Source organism: Mycteria americana, chromosome 3 (genome assembly GCF_035582795.1).
Source record: "Mycteria americana isolate JAX WOST 10 ecotype Jacksonville Zoo and Gardens chromosome 3, USCA_MyAme_1.0, whole genome shotgun sequence".
Taxonomy (NCBI): Eukaryota; Metazoa; Chordata; class Aves; order Ciconiiformes; family Ciconiidae; genus Mycteria; species Mycteria americana.
The window spans coordinates 74,332,221-74,351,889 of NC_134367.1; the positions used below are offsets into that span (position 1 = coordinate 74,332,221).

Consider the following 19,669-nt stretch of genomic DNA (forward strand, 5'->3'; position numbering starts at 1 on the left):
ATCAGCATTATTTAAGACTGTTTTCAGCTATTTAAAAATAAACTGTTGAAAATGCCAAACTTCACATATGTAGATGAATATGTGGTTCAGTAATTAAGTATAATCTCCAGTATGCTGCAGCTTGCCCCCTTCACGTGAAGATCAGCATTTGTGAATCAAAACACATTCAGTCCATTAGAATGACAATGCAGCCAACACTTAGAGATATTAAATAGGTTCCCTCTGCATTAACCAGAAGATCTGCTGATTATACAAGTAGGGAGGAAGATATGCAGCACTAGAGAGAAGCAGACTTGAGGACGCAGATGCTGCTTTTCCTCATTTACACGTTCCATTGCTAAGGAAAGCCTTGAGGAAGCAGGAGAGTCACTTGGCTCTGGTTTGCTCTTGCCTGGGCATTTAAATTCTCCGGGGCTTTTCCATGAACTTGATTCCTTTCAGCAGCACATCCCTCCCCACAGTTACATTACTGTGCTATGTTTCAGGATGCTGTGCGTATGACCAAGCCTGTGTTTTAGGGTCAGGAAAGGATTTCTTCTCCTTAAGCCAAATGCTTAAGGTGTGATAGTCAACTGCTCTTGCTTCTGCCCTTTGCAACATCACAGCAGGCAGATCCTCACAACGTATGGCCATCATGCAGCGCAATTAATAGAGAACGGGCCCTTCTTCAGAGATAATGGTATCAGAGATTTCATTACTGGACCACTGTTGACAGAAGAAGAGATTGACAATAATCCTGCTGCAACTCTTCCACATGAGGGACAGGTTAGGTGGGTTTAAAAACGGATTAACATCCTACGGATTAGAAGCATGAATGATGAATTCCTGGCAAAACAACAACAAGATGCACAATGGGGAGAGAAAGAAGGTAAAAAGAAGGTAAATTTCTCTGTGCAGAATGAAGGAAAGTTGTGGGACCCATCTGTTCCTGTGTCAGCCATTCAATTGCTCACACTTGTACAGGAGGCCACTCCAGGGCCTTTATCCCTGGCACATTGTGTAAACTTCAGCAAACTAAGCAACTGGTTTCATTTGTTTTCATCCTCTCTAAACAAAAAAAAAAACCAAAACAAAACAATCCCACAAACAAACTGCAGGATACCTATCTGCCCATTGCCAGACCTACAAAAAGTCTATGAAACTTTTTGAGTTCTTGCTGTGAGAGGAAAAATGTAGAATAGCAGAGACTCCTTGGGAAGAGCCCATCCACCAGGTTATCCAGAGAGAGAGAGAGATATCTTTTCAAGTATATAGCAAAATCCCAAAGGCCTGCAATTAAAAACCACACTAGTCCTACCCCTAGTGACTCTGAATCAGGTCAGTATGTCTGCAGGCAGACACAGAACAGACACGTTTATTTTTACATAACATGCCCAGTAGGAAGAGTGTTTCCTACAGTTTATACTTTTGACTCAGACTAACGGAGAATAAAGATACATCTGAGGGTTTAGAATTTAATCATGATTCATGCGACCCAGGCACATTACTGGTTTTTTCGGCTACATCCTGAATGACAGAATGGATGCCACACAGTATTCAGTACACATCAGGCCAGATCCTTGGCAGTGGCCAAAACACACACAGCACTCCCCAGGAGGCGATTTACACGAGTGTCTCAAGGCCCTTCCTTGGCAGACCCCGCTTTTGCACATGCACATTCCTGGAGCGCCTACAGACGAACCCTCCTCGGGCACAAAGTGCTGAAGTGCAGCACAGGGTTATCCTCAGTTCCCCCTGCCCACTAGAAAACTAGCAGGAGCTGAAACGCAGAGGACATATAGGTGTCTGTGCCCGACAGACACCATGTACCAAAGGGCAGACAGCTCTACAAAGGAGTTCACTACTAGGTTAGGTTTGTGATCACAACTAGACTGGTAGCATGGGGGAAAAACTGGACTGCGCACAAGGAGATGGTCTGCTGCGTACCAAGAAAGCACGCTACTGTCTCCCAAAACTGGTGGTGTAACAGTGACCAAGAGCGGTCACTTTTTGGGGAAGGGAAGATAACAGAAGGGTGAAACAAACCTGTTGAAACAAGACTGTTATGCTGTATAGGGAAAACCTTATTGATCCTCCCACATAAAAATGCTTTTGTTTCATGAATCAAAAAGTGACAAGATGTTTAACAGTCAACATAGACTTGTCAAGAACGAATTATGTCAAATCAACCTAATCTCTTTGTATACCAGACAACAAGCCTCCCAGCATAAAGGAAATAAGTAGATGCCAAAAATCTTGACTTTGTTACATCTTTGGATACTGTTTCACAAGACATTTGTATTAGCAAACTAGGGAAGCACAGCTTAAATGAAAATAATAAACAAGTACAAAATACGAGGAGAACCATATTTACAAACTATGTATGCCAAAATTTGAAGAGGTATCAAGAGAAGTTTTGCAGGGGGCTGTCCTCAGTACAGCAATAATCATTATTTTTAGTACTAATTTGGATGGTGAAAGAGAGAATGTTTTTTTATATCAGCAGGTCACACAACCGGTTGGAGCATAACTGCACAGGAGGCCAGGCTTAGACTTCAAAATGGCCTTAAACTGGAGGGAAAGCCTGGTAACTACAGGGTTGTTACTCATGAGGGACACCGGCAAGAAAGCACACCTGACTGAATCGTTACGTACACCAATAACGGGAAACAAATGGCTCGCTCTGCTACCTAAAGGTCTCGGGGCCTCCTGTGGATCCAAGGCACGAGTCAGCAATATCATAACATTACACAAAGGGTAACAGCCATATGGGGGTAAATGAACCAAATTATAAACTGCAAAGACAGAGTAACTTATGTTTTGCCCAACACCAGCAAGGCCCTCGCTGGGATACCATGCCCAGAGCCCTTCAGACCAACGAGGGAGAGAGTACAGAAGGGACCAACTTCAAAGAATGAGAATTGGTCTAGAAAGTGTAACCTAAAAGGAGGATTAATGAACCACCTTCTTTATTTTAGCAGAGACATTTAGGTAGGACTTACTAGTACCCTCAGGTAGCTAAAGCTTGCTGCCAGAGGAAAAGAAAAAAACCTCTATTCTCCATGCCCCTGGCAGACATGGCAAGAAATAACAAGCTAAAATTGTTCCATGGAAGATTTAGGTAAGATACTAGGAAAAAAAATTCTAATGGTAAAGACAGCTTAGCATTGTAAAAAGATTAACAGCCAAGATTAAGATCACCTGTAATGCAACCTCTGTAAAGTTAGACAACTACTTGTGAATCAGTAGTTTCAAAATCCAGCTCACACTTGAGGAAACACTTGCCACTACGTCACTTCTATTCAGAGGTATTGGACAAGTATTTCAAACACAAAAATTACTAAGGGTTGGTAGTACCAATTAGCCAAACAGCAGAAGGACGTTTAACTCCCAGTGTTGATCTGATGTCACATAAACAGAATTATTTCTACAACTCTGGTAATATCCATTTAGTCAAACCTTAAATATATGGAAGGGGAACACATGGAAAACTGCTGCACCAATTTCACCACTTTTTCTGCTCTTTAGAGATATGCAGTTGGTTCAGTTCCATGCAGCAGTACCACTTATTTGTACAGTGGAAAAGAAGCTTGCATAAAACTGCAGGAGTCTTTCTAAACATATTCTTCAGCTGCAAGCTGTCTAAACAACATCCAGAGATGTGATTTAAACATGAACCTATGAAAAAAAAAAAATGCTTTTCTCTTCCAACTTTTTCTTGTATTTAAAAGACACTGTCAGTATTTGGAAAGCCAAGGTTTAAGTATTCTTTATACACAGTTTTGGGAATATAGAAAGAAAACACCCTTAGAGTGTTACTCGCATACCCTTTTATGCCTTTTTTTCAATTCCAGGCTGACAGAAACTGGTCTACATGGACACAAGCAATGGGCTTACAGGGTCTAAAAATGTGTGTGTTTATCAGGAAAGGGAGCAGAAACCAGAGATTCTGAAGAAAAAGTGAGGGAGCATATGGGCAGACAGCCAGCAGCTCCTCTGAACACATCACTTTAAATTTAAAAAAGAACAGGAAATTAGTTACAATGTCTGCCAAATTTCCACCTTAGGACTGACTGAACACATAAGTAAACCAATCTACCCATCTCCAGACAAATCCCACCATTTCACCAATGTCAAACTGATCTCCTCCTTGGGGCATATAGTTCCAGAACAACGTGATGCAAACTGTCAGTCTAAAAACCTTTTTCTCAACCTGGCTGCTCTCGAGATTTCTTTACCACAGCCCATACCTCCTTTCCAAGTTTAGCTCCTCCCAAGCAGTTTAAGCCCAGTAAGGCACCAATAATTAACATACAGAATTATTCTTCTTAAATAGGCTAAAAATCCTTTTGAAAGGGCTATCCAGCATCAGGAAATAATTGCAGCACAATTATCAACTTTTTCCATTTCTTGCCTTCTAAATATTTTTCATGTCCCAAAAAGCATCTCATTCTTACTAATTACATTTTCTATTCCCTTACTTCTAGCTGAAAAATGGAAAACCATCCAGAATTTCACCACACTGTTTTGACAGGCTAGGGCTTACTTCACAAGCCTCCAAACTGGAAAAAGAAAAGGGGGGATGAGAGGAAAGCAAGAAAGAAAAAAACCTAAGAGAGAAAAGAGGTACAGATCTATTTAATGGTCTGTGCATGGCAACAGCAACGGGGGGGAGGGGGGCAGCACCCACAATCTCAGCAGCTCCTTCCAAAGAGAAAGGACTTTTACCAGCTCATTAATATAGCAGCTAATAAAAATATGTTTAAAAAGCCATTTAGATCAAGGCAAGATTTCAACCAGAAACCATAACGGTTACATTTTTTAATTTAGTACTTTGAAAGCAGAATTGTAGGTCCTCTGCAAAAAACTCCGTCTGTTCCCAACAGAATCAACAGGAAAATTTCCACCGACTTTCATGACAGGGGGTAACAGGGTCAAAGCCTACATACCTGCCAGAATCTACTGTAAACATGCTTTTATTTTTGAAAATCCTACTATAGAAAAGGTAACTGATAACACTTGCTGCTTAAACTGCAGAAGTTTCCTCTTATATCAAAGAGCTATTTACCTACCAACGTACATGTTTCAGTTACATATTCTACATGTCTCACTTTCAAGCAGGTAGCAAACAGACTGCAGGAAAGTACACGAAGACAAAAATTCAGTGCAACAGCCTGTTTAGAAAGCATTACCAAATCCCTAAACTGAAAACCTAAATATTCATGCATGCCCCTAAAACCATGTAATATAAAACCCATAAATATTGCTCTGTTAGCATATTATTCCTTGTCTGTGTAATAGACATAATCACTAATAAATAATTACTATTTGGGTAACTATCTGAAAGAGTCTACAGAAAAATTTGGTGGGTTTTTTTGTAAATGCAACACTTTGCAAAACAAACCCGCACTAAAATAAAGAAGGACTGGTCAAAAGCAATGCCTTTTAGAATGGAATTTTTTATCTTTTGTCAGCAGGAGCCAGAGAAGTAGAACAATATATGAGCAAGTAGTAAGGAAGACACCCCCCCCCACCCCCAAAAAAAAAGGGCAGCAGAAAATTTAAAAAAAAAGGCAAGCTTATACTACTAAAGAGCCAAGATAAGTTCTGGGAGGGACTGTCTAAAGAAGCAAGGTGTTAGTGAAAACACCTGAATCATTCTGAAAGTCATTCCTAAGACACCACCTCTAAAAGTTCATAACAGAATTTAAATACCATGTTTAATTTGAAGGAAAAACAATGCTACCACTTCAGTTAAAATAGCACATCTTGAAAATTTAAAATTAGACACTTATGAACTGGAAACTATCAAGTACATGAAATGTATATTCATACTGCACAAACTGTCAGGGAAAACAACAAAAAAAGGAAGATTATGAGGTTAGAATATGCTAAGTAAAAGGATGAAATTGGTTTTGTCCAGTTGTACAGCAAATTCAAATTAGAGAAAGACATTTTCCCCATGGTAAATATGACAAGGGAGGCACACAGAAGAAAAGGAAAATAAGCTCTTGAAATTCCTTCACTACCTTCGCCTTGAATTGAATTCATATTCATTGTAAGTACAAAGATATTTCTTATTAAGAAGATGATGATCATTTCTTTATCCCTGTAGGAAGAAGTATGCTCAGCACAAAGGAATTTCTGCCTTATTTTCCAAATCTAGATGAATGCTATTAACTATTACATCAATTTCAGCCACTGAAAGATCTATAAATCAAGTTCCATGAAAACAATTAGTTCTCCTAGACAAATCCGTGCTCCTTCCAAAACCAAAACCATCACACACACACAGAGGAAGGATATACTGCAATGGCTTGTTTCCTGTTAGACACCTCAGGAATTGATTTAATGAATCCAGTGGTTGCATAAGCAGTTCTTTTTAATATACATAACTTTAGAATATAAATTCTCTTTTAAGTAAGTTTCCAGCTCTAAGATGAAATAATTCCTTCGGGAAACACCTCAGTCCTTTACAACTTCCTATATAGGAGAATTAAAACCTGCTACTGAAGGCTCATATGAAAACCACCCAATTTTGTAAGCGATGTAATATTTTATAAAATGCCCAGCCACCCACACTATCACATACTTCCTACAGTACCAGCACAAGCCAACTTCAACAAGAGATTCAGACTACCTCTAATTATGATAATCTCTGCTTCCATTGATATACATAAAATTTACCTGTGACAGGTGGTACTGCAGATTACCTAAACTCCAGTGGAAATATATCCCAAACTGGTTCAAACCTATGCAGTGCTACTCATACTTACAGAAGTAAGTCAGCACTGAGGCTACTAGCCTGGGAGTACCCAGGAGCAAGCCTGGCTCAGCTGATTTCCATTGCTACCTGATAGCAATTAAGTTAGCTCCCTTCCTTTCACTATGCAGCACATGCATGCCTTTCTATCGAAAATAATAAAATCCTTTTCCCGGGGGATAACTGCATCAGGACCCAAAGAACTACTGAAAGGAGAATTTTTCAACACTGCTTCAAACACTGAGTTTCTAGACCACAAAGCTGAGAAATAAAGTCAAATTTTTAGAATTCTGCCATAACCTTTGCTGGGGATACTAATCTTACTTCTTAAAGAGATTCAAAATAAGTTACTTTGGGGTTTTTTGTTTGGTTTTGACATTATTGGCAATGACACATGCACATTTTATTATTTCTAGTCACTGGCTGCATGAAGTATGTCCTTACTGTATGTAATTTTTAGACCTGGACAGATACCAGCTAGTGGTATTCCTGTCAAACTTCCTCTTGCTCCATCTTACTCCACAAGCTATGGAGCATTATTTTTACCACTGTGTAAATACCACGTGTATGTGAAAATCCTCCCTCTGAAATACTCTCTTGGCAAAATCTTTAGAAGTTATCATAGCAAAAGTCCAATAAATTTTCTTCATATGAAAATAACAAAGCAGGTGAAATCAAAATGACTCTTTTCCCAGATCTCTTGGTACAGTCACGTTCAGTCACATTTCCTTATTTTCTGTTTTTCCCCTTTTTTGAATGTTAACACCTTAAGCTTTCCACAGTTCTCTTTATTAACCCTTGAGTTTCTTCAGGATAGTGTTTTAAAATGAGATTTCCTTCTGACGTTTGGTCTGATATGAGAGAGAATGTAGACTCAGAGGCTGAAATAGTCACTCATTCTTATCTTTAGCTTGAAATGTTTAGCCTAGGAACTAGCACAGGAAGATCTGTTACAGCCCTTCTCAAGGGCAAATTCGATTCTTGATGATTCTTTATTCTGGTACTTCTCATTCCCTAGCTATGGAAAAACTTCTGCTAAACTAATAGCTGGATATTTAGGGGGAAACATTGACTACGAGGTATGCAAAAGATCAGAGATGCATTTGTATAAAAATTCTCAATGCAGTACAACACAAGCAGTTATTAGTAGAAGAGTTTTAAACAAAATTTGAAGAAAGACATTTTAGCAACCACTAAACAATCGGACAAGAGTTCAGAGATGCTGCAATTAGAAGCAATTGTCATGATCAGATGGTTAGCACTAAAAAATTATGCCAAAAAAATCTTTCAACATTTTTGCATTGAACTCTTAACTTTTGATGAGATTACAACTTTTTTTTTTACCAATACATTCAGTCTCTCTTCAAAAAGACCAAGTCAGTCCCATACATACGTTCAAAAGCTGTAACACATCCTCCTTTTCCTCGATCGCTCCCTTCTTTCTGCCACAGAACTGGAGCTGGAGGGACTTTGGATAACTGCAGCTTGTGGCAGTTTTAAGATCGAAATTTTTAAGATTGAAATCTAGAGCTTTGGCTCTATGAGACAACAACTTGGGCTCAGCCACCTGTGTTGGTCAATGGGAAGGCAGCTGGGGGCACTGAGCGTGAAGGAGAGAGAAGTGACGGCCCCACTCTCCGGAGTGGGAGAGAAAGCCTCTCTTCTCATCAGAGCGCGGGGGAGGAGAGAGAAGGATCCAGATTACAGCCTGGGACTCTGGGGCAGCAGGAGAGGGAGATGGCATGAAACTCATACAGGGCTTGGGATGGGATGGGATCAAGTGAGAAAGACACAGCATTGTCTCAAGCTGTACAAAAAGGTATTGCTGCATCAGTTCTGTCCTTCCACCCAAACAGGTCATGGTTAACACTCCTCAGCTTTGCTGAGTGAACGTAGCTTGGGGAGAAAAAGGTTAGGGAGACCCAAGGCAAAAGATGTACATTCTCGGGTGGGAAAGAGATTGCTCTTAGGGAAGAAGATAGCATGCCTTGAGGCAGACTTAGGGGAGATGGCTTAGGAGAAGTCAGGGAATGGGTAGCGCTGGGGTGCACAGAGGGCTCTGGGACAGCAGAGCTGGGAGACGTGGAGCCCAAAGGACAGGAGCTTGCTAGTGCAGAAGCTAGTGCAGAACTCACTCCCAGCAAACATCTCTATCCACAAACCAAGGGCACTGATGCAGAACTGGCGCCCACTCCTAGTTTTGGTTTTTGAGGTTTTTTTTTCTCTACAGAATATTGACTTACTAAGTTTCTGGTTTATACTGGCTTTTGGGCTTCTTCACAGCGTGAATAGCCTAGCTCCAGCTCTCAGCCACTGAACTTCTCAATGCCTTTTTCTGCTAATAAAAATATTTCCTTCCATGCCTGTGAGAGCATGGCCAAGTGGCCACTTAACTAACTCTGGGAAAAAAACAGTACAAGCTTTTCTTAGTCTGACTGAAAGGCAAGTTTTTTTCCAGCTTTTTAACCCTTTTCTTAACCACAGGAAATTTACTGTGTGGTTTCTGAGGCACAGACATCAGAACTGGACTTAATTTCCCCATAAAGTTCCCACTGACATCATACGCCATGATGACACCACATCCCTACTTCAGGGTGTGGATCCTCAAAACCAACGCAATTCTTCTTGGGAAAAAAGAACTTGTGGAAGACATACATTTGTGCCTGGTTGTAATTTTTATTTGCTATATATTATTGCCATTTCTCCCTGATTTTAAGTTACTGAGAGGACAGCTGTAAACAACCAGGTGTACTTGATTCCAGCCAATATACATTAGTGTACATTTCAGAGAATATTTACCAAATATTTTTTCTAGCACAAACCTTTAAGATCTATGTTCAGAAGTCTGCCTTGCTGCTGTTCAAGCTGCTAATGGTGATATTTAAAGCTCTGAAAAGTTCTGATTTCTTTTTTTTTTTGCGTGCTACTGCTGTATTTATCGTTCTCATCTCATGTCATCCTGTTCTCACCCACCACAACAATTACAGTCAGTAAGGGTGTGCTTGTTAGCTGATTTAAATTCGAACACTTCACGCCAAACCCAGCATCAAATGAAACCACTGGCAAAACCCCCACTGACTTCACTGGGAATGAGACCAACTGGAGGAGCGAGGCTCCCGTGAGAGGCATGCATCACTGTCATTCACATCCTGCTGAGTTTGTGAGAACCGGGACAAGATACTATTTGAGGGCCCTTCTACTTGTGTTTCATGTGACACACCACTTCTCTTTTGTTTTGCAGTAAGAAAAGTTTTTTACTATCTGCAAGGAGCAAACCCAAGAGGCTGCATGAGTCACTGGAGATGGTTTCGGGCCAGCCCGGCTCGCAGACTGCCAGTGTCAGGGAAGGTTCACCCGATTCTCCCCTTCCTGCTGCACAGCCGGTCCCAAAATAACGCGGCAGTGCTAAACATAGTGCTGCCGTGCTCTTTTAATAAACGACGATTCCTGCAGCGTGTACAAGCCACCACATTTGTCAAGATAAGCACATCAATATGAGATGTCGTATTAGCCTAGACAAAGAGATTGAACCAGATAGCTTTGTCAAATGCCAAGAAAAGGGGCTCATTCAAACTGACAAAGCAAGAAATGTAAAAGTTGAACCTACCAATCTCGTCTTAACTCATTCCATCCTCTCCTGCTTTGGAAGAGTCTCAAACCAGTAAGTGAGCTCCTGTAAGTGACATAATAAATTCACTCCTAATCTGCAATAACAATATTCCTGTCACTTCAAACCCCTCTGCTGCACTTTTCAAAAATTCTGTAATAGCTGTTAGTATGTTTCGGATTATACATATGGATTTATATACCTTAGTGGATAGGGACTCTTCATAATGACATATGCACACAGGGTATAACTAAGGCAAAATGAACAGGCATAACTAATTGCCGTATAGGCAAGCTACTGGTTATTCCTTGATCGCTTTTCTGTTACTTACATGTAAGGAAGTTTACTCTTAGTCTTAAGGCGATGGACAAAGACACTGCAGTAGTGGGTCCCTATGCTTCATCTGTCTAAAATTTTTCCTTACTTTGGCAAATTCTTCAATTTCACATCTGAAATCAGGGATACAGCTGCCCTGTAGATTATGGTATATGTGAGATAGTGATACCGGTCATAAACAAAACTAGAAACATGGTTCACAAGATTACTTTGTTGGTGAGAAATTATCTTGGCTTCTTTGGTATTCCTCACACATGGCTGTGTGACAGTACGGGCTTCAGCATGCTACATATGGCGGAGGCAGATGCTCTGGGGGTGGGGGCATCAACAGAAATATTTTCCTTAAAATGTGTTTTCTCCTCAGCAAGACTTATGATCACCGAACTTATTTAAAACCAGACAGGTAGATCAGTGTGCGGGAATGGGACTGGTAGGCTTTTGCCGCACCACCGGTGGCGTCTCTGTTGCTGTGCAGCACACACACAAAACTCCGCATTATGTGAGAAAATGCAGTTCAGCTTTGCACCACAGAGGTCTGACTGAATCATGTCCTTTGGGGGAAGAAAAAGCCGTCAGGGAACTACAAGAGGGCAGGCGTTTCTCTCGTGCCAGTGACCTGTAAGTTCAGCTTTTCCTTCAAACTTGGAGCCATTTGGAGGACGAAGGAAGGATCCCCCTTGCACGGCAGCTGCCGCTGCTGGCAGTGGCAGGCTGCTCAGCCCCACACGGTTCCTTGGAGCTGGGAGCCACACGCTCCCCTTCTCCTCTGCCAGCCCCCACCACGACCAGAGCTGAGAAAATACACTGGGGAACTGAGCACGATCATAGAAAGGGAGTGAGAAGGCTGTGGAGTTGATACTGTCCTCTCTCAGGACTCCGCCTTTAATATACCCTAATGGGATCTTCCTCCCCTCAAAACTGAGAGATAATGAAACCCAGGAAGATTTACATTCAGCATTTCCAGAGGAGACTGAATACACTTTAAAATATTCAGGAACAATTCAAATGCAAATATGGCACGGTACTCTATTATTCATATTCTGCAACATTCTGCCTTAATGGTCTGACTGGAGGAAGATCTTTTCCAGTTTGTTTTCTGCGAGTTTAATAAACCAGGACTTTGAAACAACTGCCCAATATATGAGGTGCTATATTTTCTTTAAAGGAAAACAGAGTTATGAAGTCAAAGGCAAATTCAGTGGTTACTTATATAAAATACCTTTTCACTTCCTGAACATTGCCTGTAGCTTTGCTAATTTATTGCCATGAAAATATTGTTACTACTTAATGCACTAGTACTTTTGTCAATAGGCAGCTTTCCCCAAGGCATATTTGAGAACGCTCTGCTAATCAGAGTTGATGCAGTTATTCCAAAGCAGCCAGGTCTTTAGAAAAAGGTTGATGTTTAATTCTAGTATGGGTGAGTGTTGCTATTTCTTCAAAGCGCAGTATTTTTAATTCACTGAATTCACTTCTGTAGCTATCTAAAGCGCTGACTACGTTATCCAGCCCCAGACTCAGCTTGAACCAGTGTATTTCAAAGCAGTATTGCTGGCATCTTTACCTCTTAACATTTAACTTACGTGAAATATTCCTCATTTCGTAGTGGCAAGGATTAAACAAAGATTTAATCAGAACCACAAATCTGTGCCATATCATCAGCACAGAACTTAAAAAAATGTGGCTGGGTGTTTAAGCAGATACTCACTTGGATCTGACTTCTTACTTTTCTACATCTGCATGAACTCTTGAGATTATGACCTCAAATGCAGCTGAATTTTTAGTGTTTGTTTTCCAAGCATGCTGATAATCATGAAACAGCACAGTGAGTGACAATGAGGTCACGTACACACACGTCACGCTACAGTTTTATTCTCTCTAATAAATACTGAAAACTACATGAGTATAAGTTTACTGAGGCTAAGCAAATCATCTTAATTGGTGTAGGAGCTTTTAATGCATGTATGTTTTCAGTGATTTTTAATGTATTTGCAATTCTCTGCAGATGAAAAATTGAATAAAGTTCCTCAAGAAACAGGTCAGGCCATTTATTTCAATTAGAAATAGTAATGAAATTCCAGTAAACTATTAAATGTCACTTAATCTATATTCAAGATAAATAGAATACTTAATTTCTCTTGGCATGTTCCACAATGAGGTACCTACTCGTCTTTATATTGACAAAATCGGTGCTCCTCTGCTTTCCCTACCACAGTGACATTTAGTGACATGACTCCTGCTGAAACCCAGCACGGACGTAATCCATTTTGCAACGAGCCCACCAAGGCAAGAAGTGTCTCTGGGTGGAGGTAAAGGCTCTACTTCCACTGATCCAGCTGGTTCAGGTCAGTGCCGCGCTTTCCTTCGTTCATCTTCACTGGAACCCAGGGGGACTGCTCATTTTGCTTTCCTTCTGCCATCAGACCCATCCCCCCAAATTTCTACATGGCAAAAGAATATTAATACTATTCCCACACTGGGCATAATTAATTTCCTGATTAAGGACAGAATTACAACCATCAAGGAGAATTTTTTAAAAGCAGCTAGATGCTTGGAGATGACACAGATGTTTCACTTGACTCAGAGAGGTACCACAGGTTCTTGTTTGAAGGGCGTTAGAACCCATCACCTCCACAAGACATTTCTTGGATATATGAGAGTTCTAAAGCTATCAGCCAGCAACAGCAGGCGTGAAACTAAAACAGAAGGCTTTGAGCGTTAAGGAACATTACCAACATGGAACAAAAACTGACTTCTGTGGAGTTCTCCTCAGTTACGGTTATATTGCTTGGTTTATACCTGAAAAATACGTAAGATGCAATTTGAGGAGGTGAGGCCTTGTTCTAATTCTCCACGGAAATAATCAAGATGGCTTGTGATAATCCTCCATGTCTGAAGTCGCCCACACACATGGCTTCAATTCAAAGTTTGCACATCTTTAAGAGATTTATATTAAGCTCTGCTAAGTAGTTGTTAGTCATTTCTGCTGACTGTAGTCAAACTAAGTTAAACTAAAATTGACCATGCCAATGGGTATCCTTCCCCCTCCCACTTGTTTCACGCTTCATCTGAAAATACAGCAACGACACTGGAAGGGCAGCAAAGGATGCTTTTAACATCTCCACATCCCCATCTAATACTCATTTTTGATCTTTTGACACATCTACAGCTCAGGCAGCTAGCAAAACGTTATAGACAAGGCAGAAGAGCAGCGCTTCCAGCTCTCAGGGACATTTTCAAATAAAACTCCAAAACTGTCTGAGAACTACATAACTGAACACATGAAGTATTCTTCAGGAAACAAGTAAAATGCATCGACATATATGTATACCTACATACATACACACACAAGCACGCTCCTCCATCCACAGATACTACTTTCCATTCATATATATTAAAAGATGATGGCATTCTCCACGTAAGCCATGGAGGGAAGTAGAAGGCTGATTAGCAGCTCGGCAGCACCAGAAATGCAAATAGATGTCAAATAGGTCAGTGTCTAGTGCCCTGCTCCAGAATATCCACGTGCCCATCTGTAGATGGACGTGTGATAAATGTAGACAAAAAACTTGACACAAACCTCAAGCTGATTCTTTAATCCTGCGCACAGGAGAGAATACATCCAGTTTCTTTTGACAGGCAGAAGTCTGTGCACTGCATACTCTATATAAAAAGTATGGTACAGGTTGCTTAAATGATATCCACAATTTTCTAAAGTTTTGTTGTCTTTTTTTTTTTTAAAAAGAGACACTATTATAACATGGCTCGTTCCCAAATGAAAGAATACAGTATTTCATTTTTCTTGCTCTAAACAACATCCAATGAATAATGTACAGTGACGTGATCTTTTGCTATTCCCTTTAAGCTGTTTTGGAGATGGATTGCTACAGTGGGTGGCATTCAGAATAACATGTTGAGCAACGTACACTCAAATCTTGCCAGCTTTATGGTTTCTTACAACATGCTACGATGTGAAGTGATTCACAGTGAGGAGATGGAGAAAGTTTTTCTATTACTGTAAAAAAAATGATGTTATATGCATTTACCATCCAAAATAAATACATTGACACCACAGGCTGAAATAAAACTAGGAAAGTAAGCTTGGTTCCTCTTTCTATTTCAAAATATTGAATTTAGATTTAAACCAATTAAAGCTGAGTGACGCTTTCTGTGTAAGATGAGCTTGCCCTTACAGTTAATCCACACTATTATCAGACCCATCAAATTAAAATAAGGTGAGCTAAAGAAGAAATCAACGCCAAAGATGTGAATTTCCTTGATGTCATATGCTGGCATCTTAGAAATTTTACAATTCCTAAGGAGGAGGTATAGAAGAGAGAAGGTAGAGGATCCACTTGGTAAGACGGAATTGGTGACTATGAACATACACACACAAACTCAAACGGAAGGAGTGAAACGTAGCTATGGAGGTGGGTAATGTGCTGCAGCTACTCTGATAAGCAAGAACTTTCATAGAAGTTCTTCTATGTAAGACGTGCAATGGTAATTTCAGAAGGGTGTCAGTCCAATGATGCATCACTTCAAAGGCAGGGGAAAAAAAAAAAAAATCTCTGAAATGATACAGTAACTTTTGGAAGATGCTGTACTTAGGCTAGATGGTCATGGATGTTTTGTTAGATTTGGCTACTGTCCTATCAGATTTGATACACTGTCTCTGACAATGTCATCAGCCAGATGTTTCAGGAAAAGAGAACAAATAAACATCTCAAACCAGCCAACTGTGCTGTACTTGAGAAGCGACTAGTGGCCCTCTATCACCGAGCCATTAAAAAACTGGAGTCCTGAAACTTACTGTCCTATAGGTCTTATTACCTGCACCTCCACATGGTTATCCAAGTTGAATTTTACTCATTATCCTCACACCCAGGTCCCCTACAGCAGATAATTCACTCTCCATTTTAATTCCTCACATTTCTGTAAACCCAGACCTGCAGACTTCCCCATCACCTTGCTTCCATACCTTCGTAAGCTTTTCAGAGGTAAAAAGTACCCACAGGTTGAAGGTCAACTGCAACTGCTCAGCCTTTCTGAAAAATCAGACTTCAAATCATTAGAGAAAACACAGGCAACTTGGGTCGTCAAACAACTTTGAAGCACGTCATTCTGAGCTCTGAAACAACCACGCATTATAATACCTTCTTTTCTTTCACAAATCCTTTTCTTCTCCGTGGTATTATCCATTTAATTCTATAGTTGTATTTATTCCGCGTATGATGTTTTCAGCAGGAAACCTACAGAAAACTTTAGACAAAACAATTTCTATCTTCCAAACCACATTAATCTTACGTTTTAACCTTTTCAAAAGCTAAGAATTAGGTAAATATTGGGGTTTCATCAAACTGGAATGTACTCTTCCGAGACCTGCACTTTTCTGGCCTTTCAGCAGACTGCATGTCCTGGATGTAGACCGACCTGCGCTGGAGCGGCTGATGAATAGTTTTGACATTCAGCAGTCACTACCATCCTCCAGTAAATAAATCCCGGCAACAGAAGAAGTTGCTCCTCCAGCCACACTACCGCTTGCTTCGCGAGCCGTTTCGCCAACAGAAACTGACACCAAACTATGCCCTTTAACAAAAGATGACAGAAGCCATCGCTCTCCAACACAATGGAAAAGTTTCACAGAAAAGAAAAACAAACAAAACCCCACACCGCTAAGACCGTCCTGTCAATTTTCGCCTTCACGCCCCAAACGAGACCGGACTAAAAGAACCGGTTAATGAAAAAAAAAAAACCAGAGGCGAAACCGAAACGCAGCGCCATGCGCACCACCCTGGAAGGCCGCAGCAGGCCAAGAGGCGTCGGTGCGTCCGACCCGCGTTGGCCCCACTCCTCTTCGCACCTGGCCGCTGCCAAGCCCCGACCAGGCCGCCCCGCGAGCGCGGCACAGGCGCGGCCGAGGCGCTGGGCCCCGGTGCGTGGCAGAGCGGGGCCCCGGCCCTGCCGGCCCCCGCATCCCCAGCTGGAGGGGGCCCCGCCGCTGCCCGTGGGAGGCCTCGTCCGGCTGCCCCACCGCCCCAGCACACCTGGGGCCGGGCCCCTCCGGGGGGCAGCGGCCGGCGGGGCCCCTCTTACCTTGTTGGAGTAGGGCGGTTTGCTCAGGTTGATGCCGTCGCGGACGAGCTTGTCCCGGATCATGATCTTCAGCTTCAGCCTGGGGTAGGCGGCCAGCCCCCCGCCGCCGGCCGCCCCCCGCCGCCCGCCGGGGCGGTGCCGGAGGGCCGCCCCCCGCCGGGCCTCCTCCGGCCCCGCCGGCCGGCGGGGGCAGCGCCCGGCGGCGGGGGGCGCCGGCCGCGGGGGCGGCGGCGGCGGCGGGGGCGGCTGCGGCTCCAGGGTGAAGTAGAGCCCCGCCGCCGTCTCGTCCGCCTCCTTCAGCCGCCGCACGGCTTCGTGGATCCGGCGCCGGTGGTGGGGCACGGCCACGCCGATGGCATCCAGGTCCGGGTCCCCGATCTGCTTGCAGACCTCCAGGTCGTCGTAGCCATTATCGACGAAGGACTCCGCGTACTGGGGGAGCTGCAGGGTCTTCAGCCACTCGTAGACTATGTTGGTGCACATGCTGGCTCCAAAATAAGAACGACTGCAACTTTCAGCACCGAAGCCAGCCTCCCCCTTTCCACTCCTCGCCAAAGGAAATAAAAACGCCGAACAAAAACCGCGATGCAACCAAAAGGTCTCAAAATCAAGGTCAAGAAATCAGCATCCACCGGGGAAAAAAATATAAAAAATCCTTAAAGCAGATCAGTAGGGCATCGCAAGCACTGCTGAACGAACGCCTCCTGTTTATTCCTCCTCCCGTTTTCCTACCACCAAGTACAGCCGCTTTCTGCCACCGGAGAAGGGAGGCTCGGACTAGAGAGAGGGAAAACGTAAGGGTGCATCCCCTAAAATCCCAAGTCGCTGCTGCACAACATCCACCCACTTTCTCTGGAAGTAATTCGCAGTCGCTCTTTTTTCCCCCCTCTTCCTTTCAGTCTTAGTTTCTGTTTCTGCTTCTGTCTCACCTTCCTGCGCTCTGTCGCATGATGAATCTGTTTACTATGTGTAGCTGCTTTGGTACACGATCATGTGGGGGGAGAACCGAGCGCAGGATCCCGCACCCTCGCCCAGCACAGGCAGGGGTGCCGGTGTGCAGTGCCCTCCTCTCCCGTATCTCCCCCGGCAGCGGGTGCACACGGCGGCTTCAGCTTTCCTTTTAAACGGGTCCTTTCGGGTTAGGAGGAAAAAAGAAGGAAGGGGAAATAAAAAAAAAAAAAATCAGAATCCCACTCACTTTTCCGAGTTACTTTCCCGGTTCCCCTTCATCCGCGGGATGATGGTTACACGGGCTCCGCCGGCAGCCAGCCCAGAAACTGCTTTCCCACCGCGCTCTCCGCGCCGATGCCCTCCTGCCCCTCCGGGCCACGCAGCCCCGCGCCCGGCGCGCACAACTTTCCCCGCTTTCCCCTATCCCTGCCGGCCCTCCCGCCGCTGCCCGCAGCCGCCCTCGGGAGGAGGCGGCGGGGCCGTGCGGGCAGCCGGCGCTCCGTGCATCCTCCGGCGGCGGCGGCTTGGCGGCGGGTGAGCCGATCTGCGACAGGTCACGGGCGCTCCCCCCGCCCCGGCTGGTGGCGGTGCTTTCCCCTCCCTGCCAGCGGTACCCCGGAGCGGTGCTCCCCTCCCGGGTCCTCCTTCCTCCCCTACCCCGGAGGCGCCTGACGCGCCGCCAGCAGATTTCCTCCGGCTCCTCCCGGTGCTCCGGTGCGGCTTCTCCCCGCTCCTCCTCCGCGCCCGTCACCCCGCTGCCAGCCCCCTGCCCCGGCTCTCCCCAGGGCCTTTGCAACTTGCCCCGCTGGCAGCCCGCGGCCTCTGCCGCCGGCCGCCCCCCTGCCCGACCCGCCGGGGCCGCGGGGAGGCGGCGTGCGGCCGGCCGGGGGCAAGGCAGCCCGGCCGGGCAGCGGCGGGGGGCTGCCTCCGCTCCGCAAGCAATCCGGCGGGCTTGCGCGTCCCCGTTCCCCCCCGGCAAGGGAGAGGCACCGCGCCGAGGGGGCACGGCCCGGGGAGCTGCCCCCCAGCGCCCTTGGGACGGCGGGACCGACGGCGGCGGCGGCGGCTCCCCCGCGGGGGCACCGAGCACCTCCGCGGCCGAAGGGCGACCCTTCGGGGGCGGGGGGGAGCGGGCCTTTCGGCGGGGGCGAGCGTCTCCCCGCGTCCCCGCGAAGCGGTGAGGGAAGGCGGGGGGCGCTGCCCCTGCTCTCCCACCCGCCGCCGCGGGCTGCCCGGGGCCGGCGGAGGCGCCGCACGCTGCCGCCGCGCTGGCCCCGCAACGCCGGGCTCGCAGCGCCCCCTCCGGGCCGCCGCGGAACGCAACGCAACGCAACGCAACGCAAGGCGCCGCCCGGCCCGGCCCGGCCCGGCACCGACCCCGACCCGCCGCCCCACCCGGCCCGGCGGGCGGCAAGGCCGGGGGGGCCGGGGCTCCCCGCTCCCCTTGCCGCCCCCCAGGGGGGTGAGGCGTGGACCCCGCCGCCATTTTAATTTAAAACAGGTTGAAACTTGTTTTCTCCCGAAAATCCCTCTCCCTCAGCAGGCCCTTCGGCCCCGATGCGTGGGGTACTGAGGGAGTCAGGGCATTTTCGGGCTGGCCCTGCCTGTCGGGTCCCGTAGGGGACGGGATGTCGTCCGTGGGGCAGGGGCAGCCCGACTTGGGCCGGGGGAAGCTGGGGACCGCCGTGGGACACCCACCCTGCCGTCCCGCAGCACGCCGCTGCTAGGAGCAGGTGTGCCGGAGGAGGAACCCACTCCCTTTCGTAATTTGGTGGGGTTGATTTGTAACAGGTTTCCTGAAGGACCTTTTTTAGGAGATAGGGCCACATTTGTCCTCAGCACTTCGTGGTAGTTCGCCACAGGATTGCGTAGCATAGCAGCATTCTCGGGAAAAGCATTATATTGCAAGGTGTTTTGAAAAGGTTACATACTTACAA

At 45.2% G+C, this 19,669-nt stretch overlaps 1 protein-coding gene across 2 annotated transcripts in view; it reads right to left on the bottom strand.

Moving 5' to 3' along the window:
• LOC142408474 (SAM and SH3 domain-containing protein 1-like) overlaps nucleotides 1-18,677 on the bottom strand; it is a 584,518-nt gene extending 565,841 nt beyond the window's left edge. For both annotated transcript variants that reach the window (XM_075499035.1, XM_075499034.1), the window contains exons 1-2: nucleotides 18,390-18,677; nucleotides 16,782-17,912 (exon numbers count right to left, since the gene is read on the bottom strand). In XM_075499035.1, coding sequence (XP_075355150.1) covers nucleotides 16,782-17,264 — 483 coding nt within the window. In that variant the 5' untranslated portion in view covers nucleotides 17,265-17,912; nucleotides 18,390-18,677. The remainder of the gene's footprint in view (nucleotides 1-16,781; nucleotides 17,913-18,389) is intronic.
• Between the last annotated feature and the right edge of the window lie 992 nt (nucleotides 18,678-19,669).